The sequence below is a fragment of the Lithobates pipiens genome, unplaced genomic scaffold, assembly GCF_037356315.1.
Source record: "Lithobates pipiens isolate NorthernLeopardFrog02 unplaced genomic scaffold, aLitPip1_a1.2 Scaffold_8, whole genome shotgun sequence".
NCBI classification, from domain to species: domain Eukaryota; kingdom Metazoa; phylum Chordata; class Amphibia; order Anura; family Ranidae; genus Lithobates; species Lithobates pipiens.
The window spans coordinates 505859188-505878473 of NW_027507903.1; the positions used below are offsets into that span (position 1 = coordinate 505859188).

Genomic DNA, 19286 nt, shown 5'->3' on the forward strand with positions numbered 1-19286 from the left:
TTCGTACCACTCTTCCTCAACAGGAGAATGTCCGAAGCAGTGGCTTCAGGAGCTCCAGGAGTAACGGCACCAGCCACTCAAAGGTAAAAGCCTTGGCGAGGGGTTCCCTTACCTTACAACCAGTAGCTCCACTGGTGTTTTTTCCCCCTAGGTGGTCGGGGGGAAGGGCAGTGCGTCTGGGATCCAGATGGAGATTGATCCTAGGGGAGGGCACTCCCGGTGGTCCTCTTAAGTAGTGCTGGTGTTTCTTTTTTTTAAGGATTTTATGCTGCTCTTTTATCTCTATGTCTCAGAAGCCTACGGCCACATCACCCTGAATGCGCTCGATATCATCTGATCTCGGATGCTAAGCAGGGTCGGGCCTAGTTAGTACCTGGATGGGAGACCGCCTGGGAATACCAGGTTCCGTAGGGGACATGAGCAAATCTCCCCTTGGTTCTAGGAGGGAGCATCCTTCATATAGAGCCTCTTTGGGGGAATCCCTGGTTCAGGGCACTTGGTAAAGAGTGTATTGAAGCACCGGATAGCTCAGTCAGACCTTTAACCTAAGGGTTCAGGGTCAGAGCGCCATCAGGAAACAGGCAACAGAACACGGTGCATATCTGGCGGCTTCTGTGAAAGTTCCAGTGGCCTCAGCTCCAGAGCACTCTTTCACCAGCACAGCAGAGTGTTCCACCTAACCCGATGGATGTTCCTCCTGCAGGTTAAGGGAGAGTCTAGAGGGTTCCAGAGAGGAAGTTGAGGAAGAAGTTGACAGTGCCGTCTCAGACTCTCAAGGGAATCTGATGGTGAGGGCTTGGGTGGGGAACCCAAAAGAACCTCACGATGTAAACTTCCCCCTGTATGAAGTGGAGAAGCTCTTGGGAGCTATTCATACCACTTTAGGCATACAAGAGAAAAAGAAGGCATTGTCGCCCCACGATCAGATGTACTAGGGCCTGGGGGAAGCGGGTGTTCCCGGTTCATGGCGTCTTGATCGATGCCATCAGAAATGGCGGGGTCCCGAACGAAAACCTTTCTTGTCTGGTGCATTAAAACAAAGGTTTTTTCTTGGGCGGAAGAGGAAGCTCTTGTCTGGAATAGAATCTCCCAGGTTAGAGGCTACCTTTCTTCAGATGTCCAGGCATACTGACCTGTCCTCGGGGACATGGGAATACTTTCAGACCCTATGGTTTGAAATGATGGACTCACTTCTGAAGGATGCATGGGTTTTTTTCTCTTAAGAAAATATCTAAGCCTGCCATAGCGGCCACAGGGGTGGCTCATAATATAAAGTGTCGGCTTAGCCAGATTAATGCATGAAGCAATGACGGCAGAGGAGACTTTCTATCCTCCTTTCCCACGCTGCTTAAGGAGTTGGCATACGCTGATTCGATTCAATCCAGGCGAATGTATGCAAGATCTTCGGCTCTGACCAACTCAGCCTGGAGGGCCTTAAGGCTGAAGACATGGCAGGGGGTCAAGGCGTCCAATGCAAAAGCTCTGTGTAATCCTTTTTTACTGGAGACCTGCTGTTTTTGGCCAGGTCTTGAAGCAGTGCGAGATCGCACGGCTGATAAGATAAAGGCCGTTTCCCTTAAGAGGAAATATATAAAAAGGGGCCTTCCTCCCCCAGTGGGAGAGGATCACCTCCAATTAGTTTGTAATGAGGATCATCAGAAGAGGTTACCGTTTGGAGTTTTTAGAACTCCCCCTTTTTGAGACTCCTTGTCACTGAGCCGCCAAAATGTGCCCTTCTTTCCTCTTCAGGGGTTAGAGGAACAGGAAGTGGTAATACAGGTCCAAGCAGGATAGATAGGAAGGGCTCCTATTCTCACATTTTTGTGGTTCACAAGCCTTTGGAGAAAGTTCAGGCTCATCCTGAACCTGAAGCGTCTGTGTGTCTTAGTCACCTACAGACGGCTTTCGTTGGTTTTGGTCACTGGGTGAGGGCACCTCTTCCACCAAAACGGTTTCAGGGCATGGATAGTAAGGATGCATACCTGCATATTCCCATCGCAGAGAACCACCAGCGTTTCCTTAGGCTGGCAGTGATAACTTCTGTAGGGGTGCTACACCTTCAGTTCAAAACAGAACGGGGACTCCTGGCTTCCCTTTTGGGCTATCCCTTTCCTCCTCGTATCTTCACCAAAGTGATGGTAGAAGTTCTGGCATTCCTGCGTCTCAAGGGAGTCTCGGTGATCGTGTGTCTTGACGATCTTCTCCTGTTTGTACCTTCTCTGGCGCAGTTGATTTGGGATCCACAGGTAACAAAAGACCTGTTGGTGAGCCTGGGTTGGCCTCTGAACCTAGAGAAACCCAACCTAAATTCCTTACCAGGGGGTCACCTTCCTGGGGTAGGTGCTGGGCTCAACGGAACAAAAGGTCTTCCCTCCTTGGAGAAGATCCAGAAGATAGACAAAGCACTGTTGTTTTCTCCAGGGCAACCGTCAAAAACTCAGGCAGGTTGAGTTTACTGACAGCCACGCTCCTAGCAGTTCAGTGGACGGGGTCATGTTACCGTCCTCTGCAAACTATTTATCTTGAAGATTTGGGACCACAGTCAGGGGTCTTGGGACTTTTTGGTTTCGGTTCCAACTCAGGTAAAGAGGTCCCTTTGGGAAAGGGAGCACGTTTGTTACAAGACCTAGAATGGAGTTTGCCAGTATCCAGGGTGGTTACAACCGATACGAATGGCTTAGGTTGGGGTACACACCTAGACTCCTGTTTGGTACAGGGTACCTGGGAAAGGAAGGAATCTAAGAGATCCTCAAATTGGAGGGAGTTGAGAACAGTAGATCTGGTTCTCAGGACATTTCAGAGAGTTCTCTGGAGACTTCATGTAAGAGTCGTGGAAACAATCCCTTGGCAGTGGCTTACGTCGACAGGACGGGGACTCCTGGAGCGGATCCTTATGGGTCCTAGCGAAGGCCATCCTCAGATGGGCCGAATATTAAAATCCTGTCTTTCCAGTGATCTGTTTGAAAGGAGAGCAAATTCTGATATTAGATTTCCTCAGAGTAACCAGGTTCTTCAGCAGGAGGTTTTTCGAATGGATCACCCAGAGTTGGGGGATTCCTTGGATAGACCTCCTTTTTTTCTCAAGGGAAAACGCAAAGGAAGCCATCTCCTGTTCCATGAACAGGGGAGAGAGGAGGTCGGGAGCAGACATACTAAAGCACAGAGTTATGCCCCGTACACACGAGAGGGATTAAGTCTGACAGACTTCCGACGGAGTTCTAGCGGAGTTCCGCCGGAGTTCTGGCGGACTTTTCGACCGAACGGACTTGACCACACACCATCACACCAAACTCCGACGGAGTCGAACGTGATGACGTACGACTGGATTCGACGTAGGACGTTCATAGACAGTAGCCAATAGCTGCCCTAGCGTCGGTTTTAGTCCGTCGGAGTAGCACACACACGAGCGAATTTTTCGAAGGGGACCGGGTCCGGCGGAGTTCCGTCGGGAAAATTTGAAGCATGCTTCATTTCTAAAGTCCGTCAGACTTTTGCGAAGCTAAAGTCCGTTGCAGCCCACACACGATCGGATAGTCTGACGGACTCAGTCCGTCGGAGTTTGGATGTCGAAAAGTCCGCTCGTGTGTACGGGGCATAAGGGTTTCTCTAAGTGCTATGCTTTCTCCCCTCCCGTTCTGATTCCTGCAGGGTCAGGGAAGTTTTCAGGTGGAGATTACTACCTGTTTTCTAATCACACCTCTTTGGCCCAGGAGGCCGTGGTTCTCCATTCTGAAGGGCCTGTCAGTGGAATCCCCCCGGGTTTTCCCGGTCTAAGAGTGTCTCCTTTCACAGGGTCCAATCTGCGGTCCCCAGGTGGATCCTTGCAGCTTGGCTACTGAGAAGGAATTGCCAAAGGGCAAAGGGGTCTCAGACTGTTTAATAGCCACTCTTCTGAATTGCAGGTAAATAGAAACTCAGACCATTTTCTTGAAGGTATGGAGGCGGTTCAACAGCTGGTGCTCAGAGAACTCCTTCAATGTGCACAGCCTTGTAGCCGTTCTAGAGTTCCTGCAGTCAGGGGCAGATAAAGGTTTAGCCCCATAAACATTAAAGAGTCAGGTTTTCGCTTTTAGCATATTACTGGAAGGGCATTTAATATCAGACCTTGGTATAGTAAGGTTCTTAGAGCCTTAAAGTAGGCAAAGACCAAGCCTTTGGTCGTCCCCTCCCCAGTCGGGGTCGCTCATTAGTTTTACAGGTTCTCACAAAGAACCTTTTCAGCAATTAGAATCTGGCTTGTTATGGTTGATTACTCTCAAAACTGTTTTTTGTGGCGATCACTACGGCAAGGAAAGTGAGTAAACTCGAAACCCTTTCTGTTAGGGCTCTCCCTTTCCAGACCATTCAGTTTTTAAGACCATTCTGGCCTTTTTACCTAATGGTAGTCTCTAATCCTCAGAGAGTCCGAGAGATTATGCTGCCTATTTTTCGTTCAAAACCAGTGAGAGAACAGGAACACATCTTATTGGACGTTAGAAGATGTGTCCTTCATTATTTTGGTGGCACAAAGTCAGTTCAGGAAGTCTGATTTACTTTTAGTGTTACTTCCAAGGGCTAGGAAGGGTTCCAAAGCCTTTAGACGTACGCTAACCAGATGGTTAAGGTCAGCCATTGGGCAGACTTGTGTGGTTGGGGTATTAAAGCCTCCAGTTAGAATTAAAGCACACTCAGCCAGGACAGCGGCAACTCCGCAGACAAAGTGGGCTGGTGCGTCTCCTGAACAGATCTGTAGAGCCGCAACGTGGTTCAAGTTTTCTACGTTTGTGAAGCGCTATAGATTGGATCTTCTCTCAGCCAAAGACCAAGCCCTTTGGTCACAAGGTGCTGCAAGCAGTAGGTCCCACCCTAAGACAAGGTACTCGCTTATCCTCTCAAACGTGGCTGTCCTGAAAGACGATTGGGGAAAAATGGAATTACGTACCGGTAATGTCCTTTTCCAGGAGTCTTTCAGGACAGCACCGGTTCCCACCCAAGTTTTTTGCAGATCATCGGGAACTCATCACATGAGACCGTCAGGTAAGACTAAAAGTTTATCTGTTTGACGTGTTCTTGTGTCTCCCCAGTTGGCCGGAGGTACTCTGGAAGAACTGAGGAACGAAGGGAGGAGGAGGCTTAAATCATGAAAATGAAGGCGGTGTTTCCTAAGAGGGGAGGAGCCAGTGTCTCTCAAAGGTGGCTGTCCTGAAAGACTCCTGGAAAAGGACATTACCGGTACGTAATTCCATTTTTTTTTGAAATATCGCATCCCTTCAAGACTGCCTATGCTGATGCTGAGTGACTGTCCTGTTATGTTGATTGTCTATCCTCTTCCTCCTCCGCTGATATGTTGGAAGAACATTTTCGGTTCCGGGTGATGCCACCAGCCCAATTTTTAAGCCCCTGTTTAACAGGGGCATTTAATTACAATTTTTGATGCAATGCTTTGCAGCAGAGCTCATTCCTGCACCACAACTAGAGTATATGGGAGAGGTTGCAGTGTCGTGGCACCAGCACCAGTGCCTAAGACCCAATTTTTCATCCCCTGTTTAACAGGGCCATTTAATTACAATTTTTGATGCAATGCTTTGCAGCAGGGCTCATTCCTGCACTACAACTAGAGTATATGGGAGAGGTTGCAGTGTCGTGGCACCAGCACCAGTGCCTAAGACCCAATTTTTCATCCCCTGTTTAACAGGGCCATTTAATTACAATTTTTGATGCAATGCTTTGCAGCAGGGCTCATTCCTGCACTACAACTAGAGTATATGGGAGAGGTTGCAGTGTCGTAGCACCAGTGCCTAAGGCCCAATTTTTCAGCCCCTGTTTAACAGGGACATGTAATTACAATTCTTGATATAATATTTCACAGCAGGGCCCGTTCCTGTGCCCACCCAGAGTAACTGTGAGGACTTATAGTATTGTGGCACCAGCACCACAACCACCAAAGGCCCAATTTTTCTACCACTGTTCAACAATAGCATGTAATTACAATTCTTGATATAATCGTTCACAGCAGGGAGCTCCAGCGCCCACCAAGAGTCACTTTGAGGGCTTACAATGTTGTTGCAACACCAACACCTTGTTCTGCCATTTCTGCAGAGCGTATAGGGCAGGCCCCTACTTTCAAACATCCAACTTACAAATGTCTGCTACTTGCAAATGGAAGGAGACAACAGGAAGTGAGATTAAAAAAGACGGACGGCAAAACAAATTATACAGGGGGGATAACCCTTCCCTATGTTTTCCAAAAAGCTTAAAAATAGATTTTTTGACTGGAGCTACACTTTAAAAATGTACCAGTTCAAAATTACAAACAGATTCTACTTAACACAACAAACCTACACAGTCCCTGTCTTGTTTGCACCGCCTGTATACTGCAGTTCTGAGTATATAGGGCCTGGGGGCCCCATGTCTTTCCTTTTTTTAATATGGGTACGAGGTTCCCCTTAAAATCTGTACAAGACCCAAAGGGGCTGGTAATGGGCTGGGGGGCTATCCATGCCATTTTTCTCAATGATTTTCATCCATATTGCCGAAACCAGATATTACATTAAAAACGCAAGCAGTTTGAAATTACTTTTTTTTCCGTTAAATGTCATTTTTGTGCAGGGACTGTTCTTAACATGGGAAACACGTGGCACTTCACAGGCATACTATAGACACCCCCCAGGCACGATATTTAAAGGAATATTTCAATTTTTTTCCACTTTAATCGTCATTAAAATCAGTGCTCCCGCCAAAACGGCCATTTTTAAAAACATTTTAGGCATTGATCCATGTCTCCTGGGGCAGGAGCCAGGTCCCCAAACCCTTTTTAGGACAGTATCTTGCACATTAGCCATTAAAATTAGCACTTTTTATTTTGAACGTTCGAGTCCCATAGACTTCAATGGGGTTCTAAAGTTCGCACGGATTTTCGGTCCTTTCGAAAGTTCTGGTGCGAACCGAACCGGGGGGGTGTGTTCGGCTCATCCCTAGTGGTTAATAAAAAAATACAAGATAATAATGTTATTGTGGTAAGTTGACACACAAAAAATAACATTTTATATGGAGATCACTAGAAAATAATTTTTCAATAATCCAAAAAAAGGAGATCTTGATGAAATAAAAAAAAAAAAGACTATACAAATTAATTCTAAACGTTATTATGGAGATAGGGCTTTTAAAATGTAAAAGATTATTCATGAGATCAGGAGAAATAATCAAGAAATATGTTTGTGACAACTTAATTATTCTAGCACTAAAAGAAGAAAAGAATGTGCTTCATTAAAAGATCACAGAATTTGCTGTGTGAGGAATGTGCTAGCTCCATTACGAACACTAGTTTTACCACACCGAGCGCTTCCGTCTCATACTTGCTTCAGAGCATGCGTCATTTTTGGTACGTCGGAACAGGATACAGACAAGCAGTTTTCCCAATAGGAATTGGTTCAGTCGGAAATATTTAAAACATGTTCTATTTCTAGGTCCGTCAGAATTTTCGACATAAAAAGTCAGATGGGGCATACACACGATCGGAATATATGATGAAAAGCTCCCGTTGGACTTTTTCTGTTAGATAATTCCACTTGTGTGTACATGGCATAAGAGGAGATTTCCATCACATTGGAGAGATTTCCTCTCACTTCCTGTTGTGTCTATGGAACAGAAAGTGAATGTAAACCTCCCCAGTGCAGAGAACAAAATCTGACAGGGAGATTAACCCATTTATGCTATCCTCCCAAAAAAGTTGGCTTTATATACTGTACGTATATCGTCATCTAAATCGTCATCTGAACTTCAAATGTTAAATTGGGCCAGACGAGTGGCTGTTTCGTGCGTTTCTTATAGTGATTTCCTTTGCTTTCTCCAGTCGCAGGTGCCGCGCTTACACTTAACTGCCAATTGAATGGCCTGCAGCCTCTGCCCTTCTTCTCTGAGAATATGATCGGTGTGGACACACGTCTGTGGAATCTGATTGTCCTCGGTGACATGTTTTATGATGAGCAGTTGGCTGATGGCCTTCACCAGTGGCTCAGACGTTGTATAGACCAGCACGGGACTACCGTTCTCATTGGAGACCCTGGAAGGGGACATTTTATTGATCATAGAATACAGAAACAGCTGCAGAAATTGGCAGAATATCCTTTACCGGAATCTAGCAAAGAAGAAAATTATGGACTGACCAGCGCTGTCGTCTGGAAGTATCAACCTTGACTGTCTTCATTTACAAAATAGGGTGGAGCAAGTCTACAGACACTTTTGGAAAAGGAAAGCCAGTACAGCCATTCCTCTGCAGAAGTGACTTAGGTGCCCACAGCAAGATTCTCTTCTAATAAAGGAAGTGTGCAAGCTGATGCTTCTCTTTTTTTGTTATGATTAGTGTTGAACTATTTTCCCTTTGTGCAAACTTTTTGGTTTTCAAATCTCACCATGCCACAGTTTTGTTCCTTCTGAGTTTATTTATGTCTATCTATAGTGTAGTCTGTAAGAAGAGTCTTGTGTGGTTTTTGGTCTTTTTTCTTAAAGTTTATGCAAAACTTATTTTGGGAATCAATGATTCACGATCAGAAAATTTTCAACAATGGCTTTTAAGGCACAAGCTACAAATGTGCAACTTCCAGTTGAGGAAGACTGTGCAATGTCACAATGGTGTGAAGCATGGCCATGCAGCATTGCTTATTGCTGAAAGAAAAAAAAAACGTTGTCTGTCAGCTACAGCTTGTAATAGCTGACTACAGACTGGAAGTGAAAGGTCATGTTTCGTAACATCAAATTACATAATGGCATGTGTAAGTAATGCTGCAGACTACATAATTTTTAAAATGTCAGACAGGCCATCTGTGTTGTTAATGTTAAAGTGTTACTAAACCCAGGACCCTGCGTTCACCATATCTGGTCTCCCACAGTACACAGAACATGGAAATGCAATTATTTTAGTTAATATAAACTGCTAAATACATTTTCTTATCAGCATAGCAGTCTTGTGACTTCTATCAATGTCTGGTAAAGCTTGTAGGAGGAGTTTTCATTCTACTCCGACTTTCCTATGAGGCTGCAGGACCCCTGACTTTCTGTCTGGACAGTGCTGATTGGCCCTGTGCTGATCACATGTACCCTCCCAAGAAAAAAAAAACCTCTCTAGTAATACACACCAAACTGAGCATGTGTAGAGTGACTCCAAAGGCTCTGTCTTATCAGATTTGGATTGGGAACAGTGGAAGAAGGGAAGGATTAGAGAGGACAGGATCAAACAGCCTTTTTACACAATGTGGAAGATTATCCCTTAGGTTCCACAGTGAGTATAACAAGCATGCTTTACTGTGAAAACAGACTGATTTTACTGTTGTGGGTTTAGTAACAGTTTAACTAGTTGCCACCCGCCCCGGCGGGGTGGTGAGGCTCTCATTCTAGGACAACGTCGTATGGTGTACCTGCAGGGGCTTGCAGCGTGGTGATTGAAGCCGTGCCGTGTTGTTAGGACACAGCGTGACCCCAATCTCTGTAAAGAGCCACGTCCTCGGCTCTTTAACCATGTGATCGGCCGTGTCCAACACGGAGATGCCGGTAATCGGTGCTCCTCGCCTCACACTGACAGTGTGAGGAGAGGAGAGCCAATCAGCGGCATCTCCTCACAGGGGACAGCTATGTATGTAATAAGGGCACTGATCATCAGTGCCCTGATTACAATTAAGTGCCCACCAGTGGCAGCAATCAGTGCCCATTATTGCCCACAAGTGCCACCAATCAGTGTCCATTAGCGATGCTAGTCAGTGCTGGCTATCGGTGCTGCCCATCAATGCCCATCAGTACCGCCTATCCGTGCCACCTATCAGTGCCAACCAGTAGCACCTATTAGTGCCCATTAGTTCCACATATCAGTGCCACCTATCAGTGCTCATAAGTGCGGCATATTAGTGCCTCCTTATCAGTGCCCATAGGTGCCACCTCATCAATGCCCACCAGTTCAGCCTATCAGTGCAGCCTTATCAGTGCACATCAGTGAAGGAGAAAAATACTGGGCACTGTTGCAAATAATAGCGCGCATTTTAGCCAAGTAAAAAAGTTTAACAGGCGAATGTGCGCATGAATATGAGTGCTATTAGCCACGAACAAGCATTATCAAATTTGAAAATCTGCGCTAATTAGCGCTAATACGCGAATGCGCTAATACACGACTGCATATTTTTTCAAGTTATTATAGAGCACTGCACTGTAACCATGATCCATGTATGTGAAAGAAACATTTTTATGTGAGATGTTCTCTACTTTGTGTGCATCTGTTGATGTATATTGCAATTAGTATTCCTAGATGTTTTCCTTCTTTTGCGAACAAATGCAGTTATGTGCCACCCATGCCGCCAATGCCGTAATGTACTGCAGACAGTGTCACCCATGCTGCCAATGCCATATTGTGCTGTAGACAGTGCCACACACGCTGCCAATGGCACCATGCCATTGGCGGCATGAGTGGCACTGTCTGCAGCACAATATGGCATTGACGGGTGGCATGGCATTGGTGCTATTGTCTGCAGCACAATATGCCATCTGGGGAAGGGCCAGGGGTGGGGCTAAAGGAGGGACCAAGGGTGGAGCTGAAGGGGGGCCCCGTCAGGTAGGCTGTACGGGGCCCCATGATTTCTATCAGCAGCCCTGGCCATGCTCAGTGTCACTAGCAAAATACAATATATTTACCTAAGTAATGGGACGCCTGCCTTTAACCACTTACCAATCGGCCCATAGCCGAATGACGGCTACAGGGTGGTTGCTTAACTCTGGGAGGACTTTATAGTACGTCCTCCCCGAATTCTGCTCTCGCGCACCCCTGGGGCGCGCACTTGAGAGCATCACGGATCAAGGTAAGTGGCCGCTCATTGCGGCTGTTCACCACGTGATCGCTCCGTCAAATGATGGAGCGATCACTTGTAAACAGACATGACGCCGGTTCCTCCCTCCCCTCTCTGTACCAATCGGTACAGTGAGAGGGGAGAGATCGGTGTCAGCAGTGCTGTGGGCTGGATCTGTAGTGCCCACAGTGCTGCTCACCGACAATTAACCCTGAAATTCCCTGCCAATACCCAGCAATGCCCTGCCAATACTCTGCAATACCCAGCAATAATCTGCAATAGCCTGCAATACTCTGCCATAAATTGCCATACCCAGCAATACCCAGCCATACTCTGTAATACCCAGCCATATTCTGCAATACCCAGCCATACTCGGTTATACCCTGCAATACCCAGCCGTCATATGACTTCCTGGACTTTGTGCAGCTACAGGTATCATTCAGATATCAGCTTTTTCAGCCGGAAATTCTCTACACCATAAGAAAAATCATAGTGGCTGTTCCGCTGCTTGATCGTTCTTACAGGAGGCGAGAGGGGACACCCCCCCTCCCGCCGCCCTCCGATGCTTCTACCAACTCGCCAATACGATCAAAGCCAGAATCGTTTTTTTATTTTTTTATTTCAGGCTTCCCAGCCTAGAGGTGAGATGTGGGGTCTTATTGACCCCATATCTCACTGTAAAGAGGACCTGTCATGCCATATTCCTATTACAAGGGATGTTTACATTTCTTGTAATAGGAATAAAAGTGATTGACACTTTTTTCCCCAAAAATAATTTTTTTAAACTAAAATAAATAAAGTAAAATGAACAATATATTTTTTTTTAAAGCGCCCCTGTCCCCATGTGCTCGCATGCAGAAGCGAACGCATATGTAAGTCCCACCCACATATGAAAACGTTGTTCAAACCACACATGTGAGGTATCACTGCGACTGTTAGAGCGAGAGCAATAATTTTGGCTCTAGACCTCCTCTGTAACTCAAAACATATAACCAGTAAAAAAATTTAAAGCGTCACCTATGGGAATTTTTACGTAGCGATGTTTGGCGCCATTCCACGAGCGTGTGCAATTTTGAAGGGTGACATATTAGGTATCTCGGCGTAACTTCATCTTTCACATTATGCAAAAATATTGGGCTAGCTTTACTGTTTTGTTTTTTTAAAGCACAAAACAGTTTTTTTTTTTTTGCAAAAAAAGCATTCGAAAAATTGCTGCACAAATACCTTGCGAGATCAAAAGTTGCAACGACCACCATTGTATTCTCTAGGGTCTTTGCTAAAAAAACATATATAATGTTTTGGGGTTCTATGTAATTTTCTAGCAAATAAATGATGATTTTTACATGTAGGAGAGAAATGTCAGAATTGTCCTGGGTGCCCCAGAACGCCTGATGGCGCTCCCTGCATGTGGGGCCTCTGTATGTGGCCACGCTGTGTAAAAGTCTCACACGTGGTATCGTCATACTCGGGAGTAATAGCAGAATGTGTTTTGGGGTGTAATTTGTGGTATGCATATGCTGTGTGTGAGAAATAACCTGATAATATGACAAAAAATGAAAAAAAAAAACGTGATTTTGCTAAGAATTGTGGGAAAAAATGACAACTTCAAAAAACTCATCATGCCCCTTACTAAATACTTTGGAATGTCTTCTTTCCAAAAAGGGGTCATTTGAAGGTATTTGTACTTTTCTGGCATGTTAGGGTCTCAAGAAATTAGATAGGTCGTCAGTACTTCAGGTGTGATAAATTTTCAGATATTGGCACCATAGTTTGTGGACTCTATAACTTTCACAAAGACTAAATAATATCCACCAATTTGTACTTATTTTTACCAAAGATATGTAGTAGTATAAATTTTGGCCAAAATTTATGAAGAAAATTACTAATCTGCTAAATTTTATAACAGAAACTAAGAAAAATTCTTTTTTTTTTTTTTTACAGAATTTTCGGTATTTTTTCTTTTATAACACAAAAAATAAAAAACCCAGCAGTGATTAAATACCACCAAAAGAAAGCTCTATTTGTGTGAAAAAAAGGACAAAAATGTCATATGGATACAGTGTTGCATGACTGAGTAATTGTCATTCAAAATGTGAGAGCACCGAAAGCTGAAAATTGGTCTGGTTATTAAAGGTGCCCATTGGTCAAGTGGTTAAACACACATGAACTGTAATGGAGTCTCAGTCTTAGTCCGTAGGGTTCAAAATTCATTTGGCCCACCCTTTGCAGCTATAACAGCTCCAACTCTTCTGGGAAGGCTGTCCACAAGGTTTAGGAGTGTGTCTATGGCAATGTTTGACTATTCTTCCAAGTGCATTTGTGAGGTCAGGCACTGATGTTGGATGAGAAGGCCTGGCTTACAGTCTCCACTCTAATTCATCCCCAAGGTGTTCTGTTGTGTTGAGGTCAGGACTCTGTCCAGGCCAGTAAAGTTCCTCCACCCCAAACTCGCTCATCCATGTCTTTATGGACCTTGCTTCGTGCACTGGTCCAAATCATTCAAGGAATCTGTCTTCTATATGTGAGGACCAACTTCAAGTAGAATGTTGAAAGCTTCTTCCGACATTCTTAAATAGTTACGGTAGTCGTCAGGATAACTTTCCCGCAAGTTGCTTAGAAAAGGCATATAGGATAATTCCTCTCTCCTCAGAAGCCAATCCTTACTCCAATATCTTGCTTTTCTTTGCTTCTTTTTTGTTGCCTCCTTATCCAATGGCATTATTGCCAGCATAGCAATTGCTAGCTTTCTCTTCCTCTGAGCATCCATAGCTGGACCACAATCCACGACTATTCTGACACTACTATAACGACACCCCCAATGACAGATGTGTCGTGCATGGCAACGATATCTGATGGGTTTCCGTGGGAGGATTAGCGATCGCCAACAACTGTCCTCGATCGATTATATAAGCAGCAGAAATGATGTAACAAGGATTTGACCTTTGAGAATCCTCCCACGGAAACCCGTCAGATATCGCTGCCGTGCACGACACATCTGTCGTTGGAGGTGTCATTATAGTAGTGTCGGAATAGTTATGGACAGGGCCGTCTTTAAGGCAGGGCAAAAGGGGCAGCTGCCCTGGGCCCTGTCATTGTTGTGGAACCCAAAGCAGCTGCCTCATACTTGCCCACTATCTCAGTTTAAATTCCCTTGTCCTTTTAAGTTTTTGTGTCCCGATATCTCAGTGTGAAGTGCTGGTACTAATGCTGCCCAGCACTGCCATATTGTTGTGTACAAATGACTCACCTGCAGACCCTGAGTTTACATGTAACTAACTGGCATTCATATGTAAATAGCAGCGGCATTACTAAGTAAATAGCTGTGGCCGGCAGCATTGATATGTAAATAAAGGTGGCATTCATATGTGTATCATGCTCCCCTGCAGTGAGGAGATGATGTGCTGTAACCTCTAGCAATCAATCAGTGAGCAGTATTACTGTACAGTAATCTCTAGTAACCAAGTAACAAGCAGAAATAATTTGCTGTAACCTCTAGCAACTAATCGGTGAGCCGTACTGTGTGCTGTAACCTCTAGCAATCAGTCATTAAAGAGGAAGTAAAACCCTGATGAGTTTACTTCCTCTTTTTTTCCCTGCAAAGGTAAAGCATAATGGACTACTATGCATCGCATAGTAGCCCATTATGTGTCACTTACCTGACACAGGAGCCAACGAAGTCGCCGCTGTCCCCTGTAGTCCGCCGCATCCATCTTGCTGGTGGCGTCTCGCAGCTCCGCCGCTGTCATTCGGCGAAGCCGCGATGACGTCACTCCCGCGCATGCGCACGGGAGTCGACAAATGCGGCAGCTCCATTCTTGGAACTGCCGCGTTCAGTGCGCCTGCGCGCCGCTGTCTACGGCGCATGCGCCGTAGACAGCGGTGCCCGTTTTCGGGCAAATATCTCCTAAACCATATAGGTTTAGGAGATATTGCTTGGACCTACAGGTAAGCCTTAATCTAGGCTTACCTGTAGGTCAAAGTGGTTTGTAAGGGTTTACAACCACTTTAAGCAGTAATGATATGCTGTAACCACTGGTAATCAATCGCAATTGCTGCCTGATCTGATACAGTAAATAGATTTTAAGTCAAGCTGCTATTGTATGTCTCAGAGCAGTTGGAGAGTGAAATTGCATGGGGGGAGGGCACAACATTTTTTTGTCCAGGGTCCAAGCAATATTAAAGACAGCCCTGGTTATGGATTGTGGTCCAGCTATGGATGCTCAGAGGAAGAGAAAGCTAGCAATAATGGGATTGGATAAGGAGGCAACAAAAAAGAAGCAAAGAAAAGCAAGATATTGGAGTAAGGATTGGCTTCTGAGGAGAGAGGAATTATCCTATATGCCTTTTCTAAGCAACTTGCGGGAAAGTTATCCTGACGACTACCGTAACTATCTAAGAATGTCGGAAGAAGCTTTCAACATTCTACTTCAACAAGTTGGTCCTCACATACAGAAGATAGATTCCTTAATGAGGAAAGCGATCAGCCCAAAGCAGAGACTTATAGCAACCCTGCGCTTCTTAGCAACAGGAAGAACGCTTATAGATCTTAAAGCGGGACTGTACTGGGGAAAAAAATATTAAAAACCAGCAGCTATAAATACTACAGTTGCTGCCTTTTAATAAATGGACACTCACCTGTCCCGGGGTCCAGCGATGCCGAGGCCGATCGATCGCTCGGCTCTCGGCTGCTGCCGCCACCATTCTAGGTGAGGGAATCAGGAAGTGAAGCGAATCGGCTTCACTTCCCGGTTCCCTACTGCGCATGCGCGAGTCACGTAGCGCAATAGGAATTGTCCGCGCTGTCTCTGGGACCCACGTGTGTCCCAGCAGACAGCGTGGCGGGACAGGAAGAGGCATAGACTCCCACGGGAGTCTATGCCCGGAAGTGGGTGTAAATACCTGTCTTTGACAGGTATCTCCACCCCCCTCCCCCCTGAAAGGTGCCAATTGTGACACCGGAGGGGGGGAGGGTTCCGATTAGCGGAAGTTCCACTTTAGGATGGAACCCCGCTTTAAGTTCACAACAGGGATATCAGCACAGGCACTGGGCCGGATTATTCCAGAAACATGTGAGGCTATCACTAGTGTCTTAAAAAGAGAGTATTTGAAGGTAGGTTAATTTGTCAAAACAATTTTATTTATTAACCTCCCTGGCGGTGTGATTCAGTCTGGATTTAGGTGCTGAAAGCGGTACAATTATTTTGCATGGAAATTTGGCATTTTATATTGTAGTCCTGTAATTCTTAGGAATAACTCTCTTAAATATGTTCAAACCAGAGTCTAGCAGACATCCCGGGTATGATAACGTTTATAATATAATAAAGAATAATAAAAAATATTCAATAATGTAATCAAATCCTAAAACACTGAAAAAGGGACAGTTTTTGGTTGCTATGGACAATCTCCAAATTTCAGGCAGAAAAAACAGTATTTATAATATAAAAGTGCATGCAGGGCATTGCACAGACCACTAGGGACAAAGGGGGTGTGTAATTTTTTAATACAGCACTGTAATCTGTAAGATTACAGTGCTGTGTGTGTTTTGTGTACTTTTACTTTTTTGAATTTGCCGCCGTTCTCCGCTCCCGTGTGCCGTAACGCCACAGGGAACGGAGCTCGGCGGCATTCGGCACTGTGAATCGAGCGGAGGACAGCTCGATTACACAGCGCGGAGGACATCGCTGGATCCAGGGGACAAGGTAAGTAACTCTCCCTGTGTCCTCCCCTGCATCCAGCGAAGCGATCCCGTGTCTGGCTCGGGGTTACCGCTCCTATCAGTAAATTCCTAACCCGAGCCAGATTCGGGATTACTGCTAGGGGGGTTAATTGTAAACATAAACCTTACAACCTCTAAACATTATTTCGATGTGCAATTCTCCAGGTTTTAGCAGAGTAAGGGTTTGGGCGCTATTTGGTTTTAGGGAACTATAGTAAATTAGATTTTGGGAGTATTTTCTCACCAGCGCTATAGTGAATACCGTTTTAGTGTGAATTTGCGGCAATTAGCGCAAATTTCCAAGCATTAGCGCCGCTGCGCTATAGTAAATGACCCCCTATATATTTTTTTTAATTCTTGCTGTGAGAAATAAACTATTTATGGATTTATATTTGAGTTTTTTGGCACTCTTCTCCTTCTGTCAGACTTGTCGGATACCCCATTTAACAGAAACCAGCCCTCAAAATCAAACTGGAAATTTAGGTCCATTGCCCTACCCACAATTTATTTAGCAATCTTTCTTTTTTTTTTTTTTATAAAAGTGAAGTGTTCCTTTAGGTTTTATCCCACCAAAATCTGCATTTCATTTCCAGCAGAGGCAGCCAAGACAAATGTAGCGTGAAATTCAGCTGCAGTTTTAAATATTAATGTATTTTGTAATGCCTAATTGGCATCCATTTCACATTTTCACTATCCCTCCTTTTTATAGCAAAGTTGTACTTCCCTTTTTTTATATTCTACTCAGTTGAGTTTCTGTGTCTGACGTCATTTATTTAATTTTTTATGTCTCTCTTGCAGATTCTGCTACTGTGCCAGCATGCCACATCTCTATACTGGCACTTGTAGTACGCATATCGATGTAATCTCCTGTGATGTACAAGTATACCTGCTATCTACAGGTCCCAGTGTCCTTTGCTCCAATGTATGTTGTGGAGCGGGCGGTTCTCTCTGTAATTAGGCTGGGCTGGATGGTGCTGTGGTTATGTATAGGCTTCAATCATGTACATGAGTGGAATGATGTAAATCTGTATTCAGAGATCACTTATCCTGGACTACTGCTCGTATAGGAAGACGGATAAGGAACACTTTGAAAACATATCAGATCTCAATGGGGAGAAATAACATGCTGGATAAATACTGATTTAGACTGGGTAATGTGTTAGAAACAAAAGGATGTCACATCGTTTGATGGAAATGAAAATGATTACCCTACAGAGGGCTGAATTCAAGGACTTCCCGAAAATCAAAGTGAAAGATAGGCTAGTTCATTTTGCTGAAATTTCATTGCATCAACTCAAAATGGTAGTTTGTATGGCCCCTATGTGCTCGTATGCATGCCTGACAACATCAGGGCATGCTCCTAATGAGACGGATGGTGTCCTGGGGTATTCTTCATGGGGCAGGCCCTATGGTCGCTTCGGGTTACAACTAATGTTCCTTACTGTATTGCTATGTCTATCACTGTTTTATTCATTATACATGTCTTTTTACGTTTATAGCTCCTGCTGCACTAGAATGTTTGATACGACATGTTATTTGTTCTATATGTAGCGGCGGCTCCTGAAGAGCTATGTGTTTTTCAAAGTTAAGGTTATACCTAAACTGCAGTTTGGTTTGGGTGCAATTGTCTAAATTTGGACTTCAGCATCAGTCTGACTGGACTGTGAGATGTTCAGCCTGCCACAGGGGGCACTGTCTCTTCTGGCAAGCATGGAACTATGGTCTGGTTAGATGCTTAAGTTACTCTCTCTCAGAGCCTGCCCAGTGGGAGTGGCGCTCTTGCTGTGCTTTCTGGGAGAGGGTATTTAAGATGCGGACGTCACGTGGTTGGGGGTTCCGGTCTATTAGGATGTACTGACTTCATGGTCCTGGTCCTCCTGGCCAGCCCCCAGAAAGACTATGGCCTGGGGTGCAGATCCACCCAATCTTGATGTCTCGGGGCTGGCTAGCCCGAGGCAAGGAAACTAAAGGAGGATTCTGAGGTGGTTGGGTGCCGTCTCCGGTTTGGGAGAGACCCAGTGACTTCAAGCATTCCAGGGGAGGACTCTTCAGAAGAAGACCATGTACGGGTTGGTTTCTTAGTAAGAGCCTGGAAGGGCTGAAGTACCCAAGAGAATCCGGTCTCGTGGATATTGCCAAGCTGGCTGAAAGATCCAAGTATCCTACGAGTGTTCTTCAAGTTTAGTTTCCCTACGTGTTCTACAACAACGTCTGTGGCAGAGACATTATCTTGTATGTTCTACAACAATGTCTGTGGCAGAGACTTGTTCCTGAGTAAGCACCTTGTTGGCTGCTAGGCCTTGTGAGAGAAGGACTGTCCAACTTGAGTGAACATCCAGTTGCGGATGGCTATTCTCTGAATGCAGTCAAAGTAAGCAAGTTCTTCAACATTTTGACTTTGACACTTAGAGTACCTGAACTTCCTTTCTAACCCTCTGATCCCAATTTAAGAGACTGCTCATTGTCTATGTTTTTGCAAATAAAATCAGTTTAAGTGGATCTGTTGTCAGTCTCTCAAGTTACTGGGCCATTTACCACGGGACACCCCTAGATGTGAAGCGAGTGGAACAGAAGGTAACGGTAAGCCCAAATCTAACCAGCAGCTCCTTCGGGGGTAGTGCTACATATATAAACAAAAGATTACACACAATAAAAAAAAGTGTTCCTTTAATTTTTTTGAGCAGTGTATATTATCTCATGATTGGTATTTTTTCTATACAGTTTCAATCCTGCTAGTGGTACTCCCCTTGAAGAAGCCTTTTCAG

The 19286-nt window shown here is 44.9% G+C and overlaps 1 protein-coding gene and 1 pseudogene across 1 annotated transcript in view; both read left to right on the plus strand.

The window, feature by feature from the left end:
• The window catches only part of ETFBKMT (electron transfer flavoprotein subunit beta lysine methyltransferase), a 79908-nt gene extending 71593 nt beyond the window's left edge, over nucleotides 1-8315 (plus strand). Inside the window, exon 3 of the mRNA XM_077469296.1 lies at nucleotides 7832-8315. Coding sequence (XP_077325422.1) covers nucleotides 7832-8175 — 344 coding nt within the window. The 3' untranslated portion in view covers nucleotides 8176-8315. The remainder of the gene's footprint in view (nucleotides 1-7831) is intronic.
• On the plus strand, nucleotides 296-414 carry LOC143964912 (5S ribosomal RNA; annotated as a pseudogene).
• Nucleotides 8316-19286: the final 10971 nt, after the last annotated feature.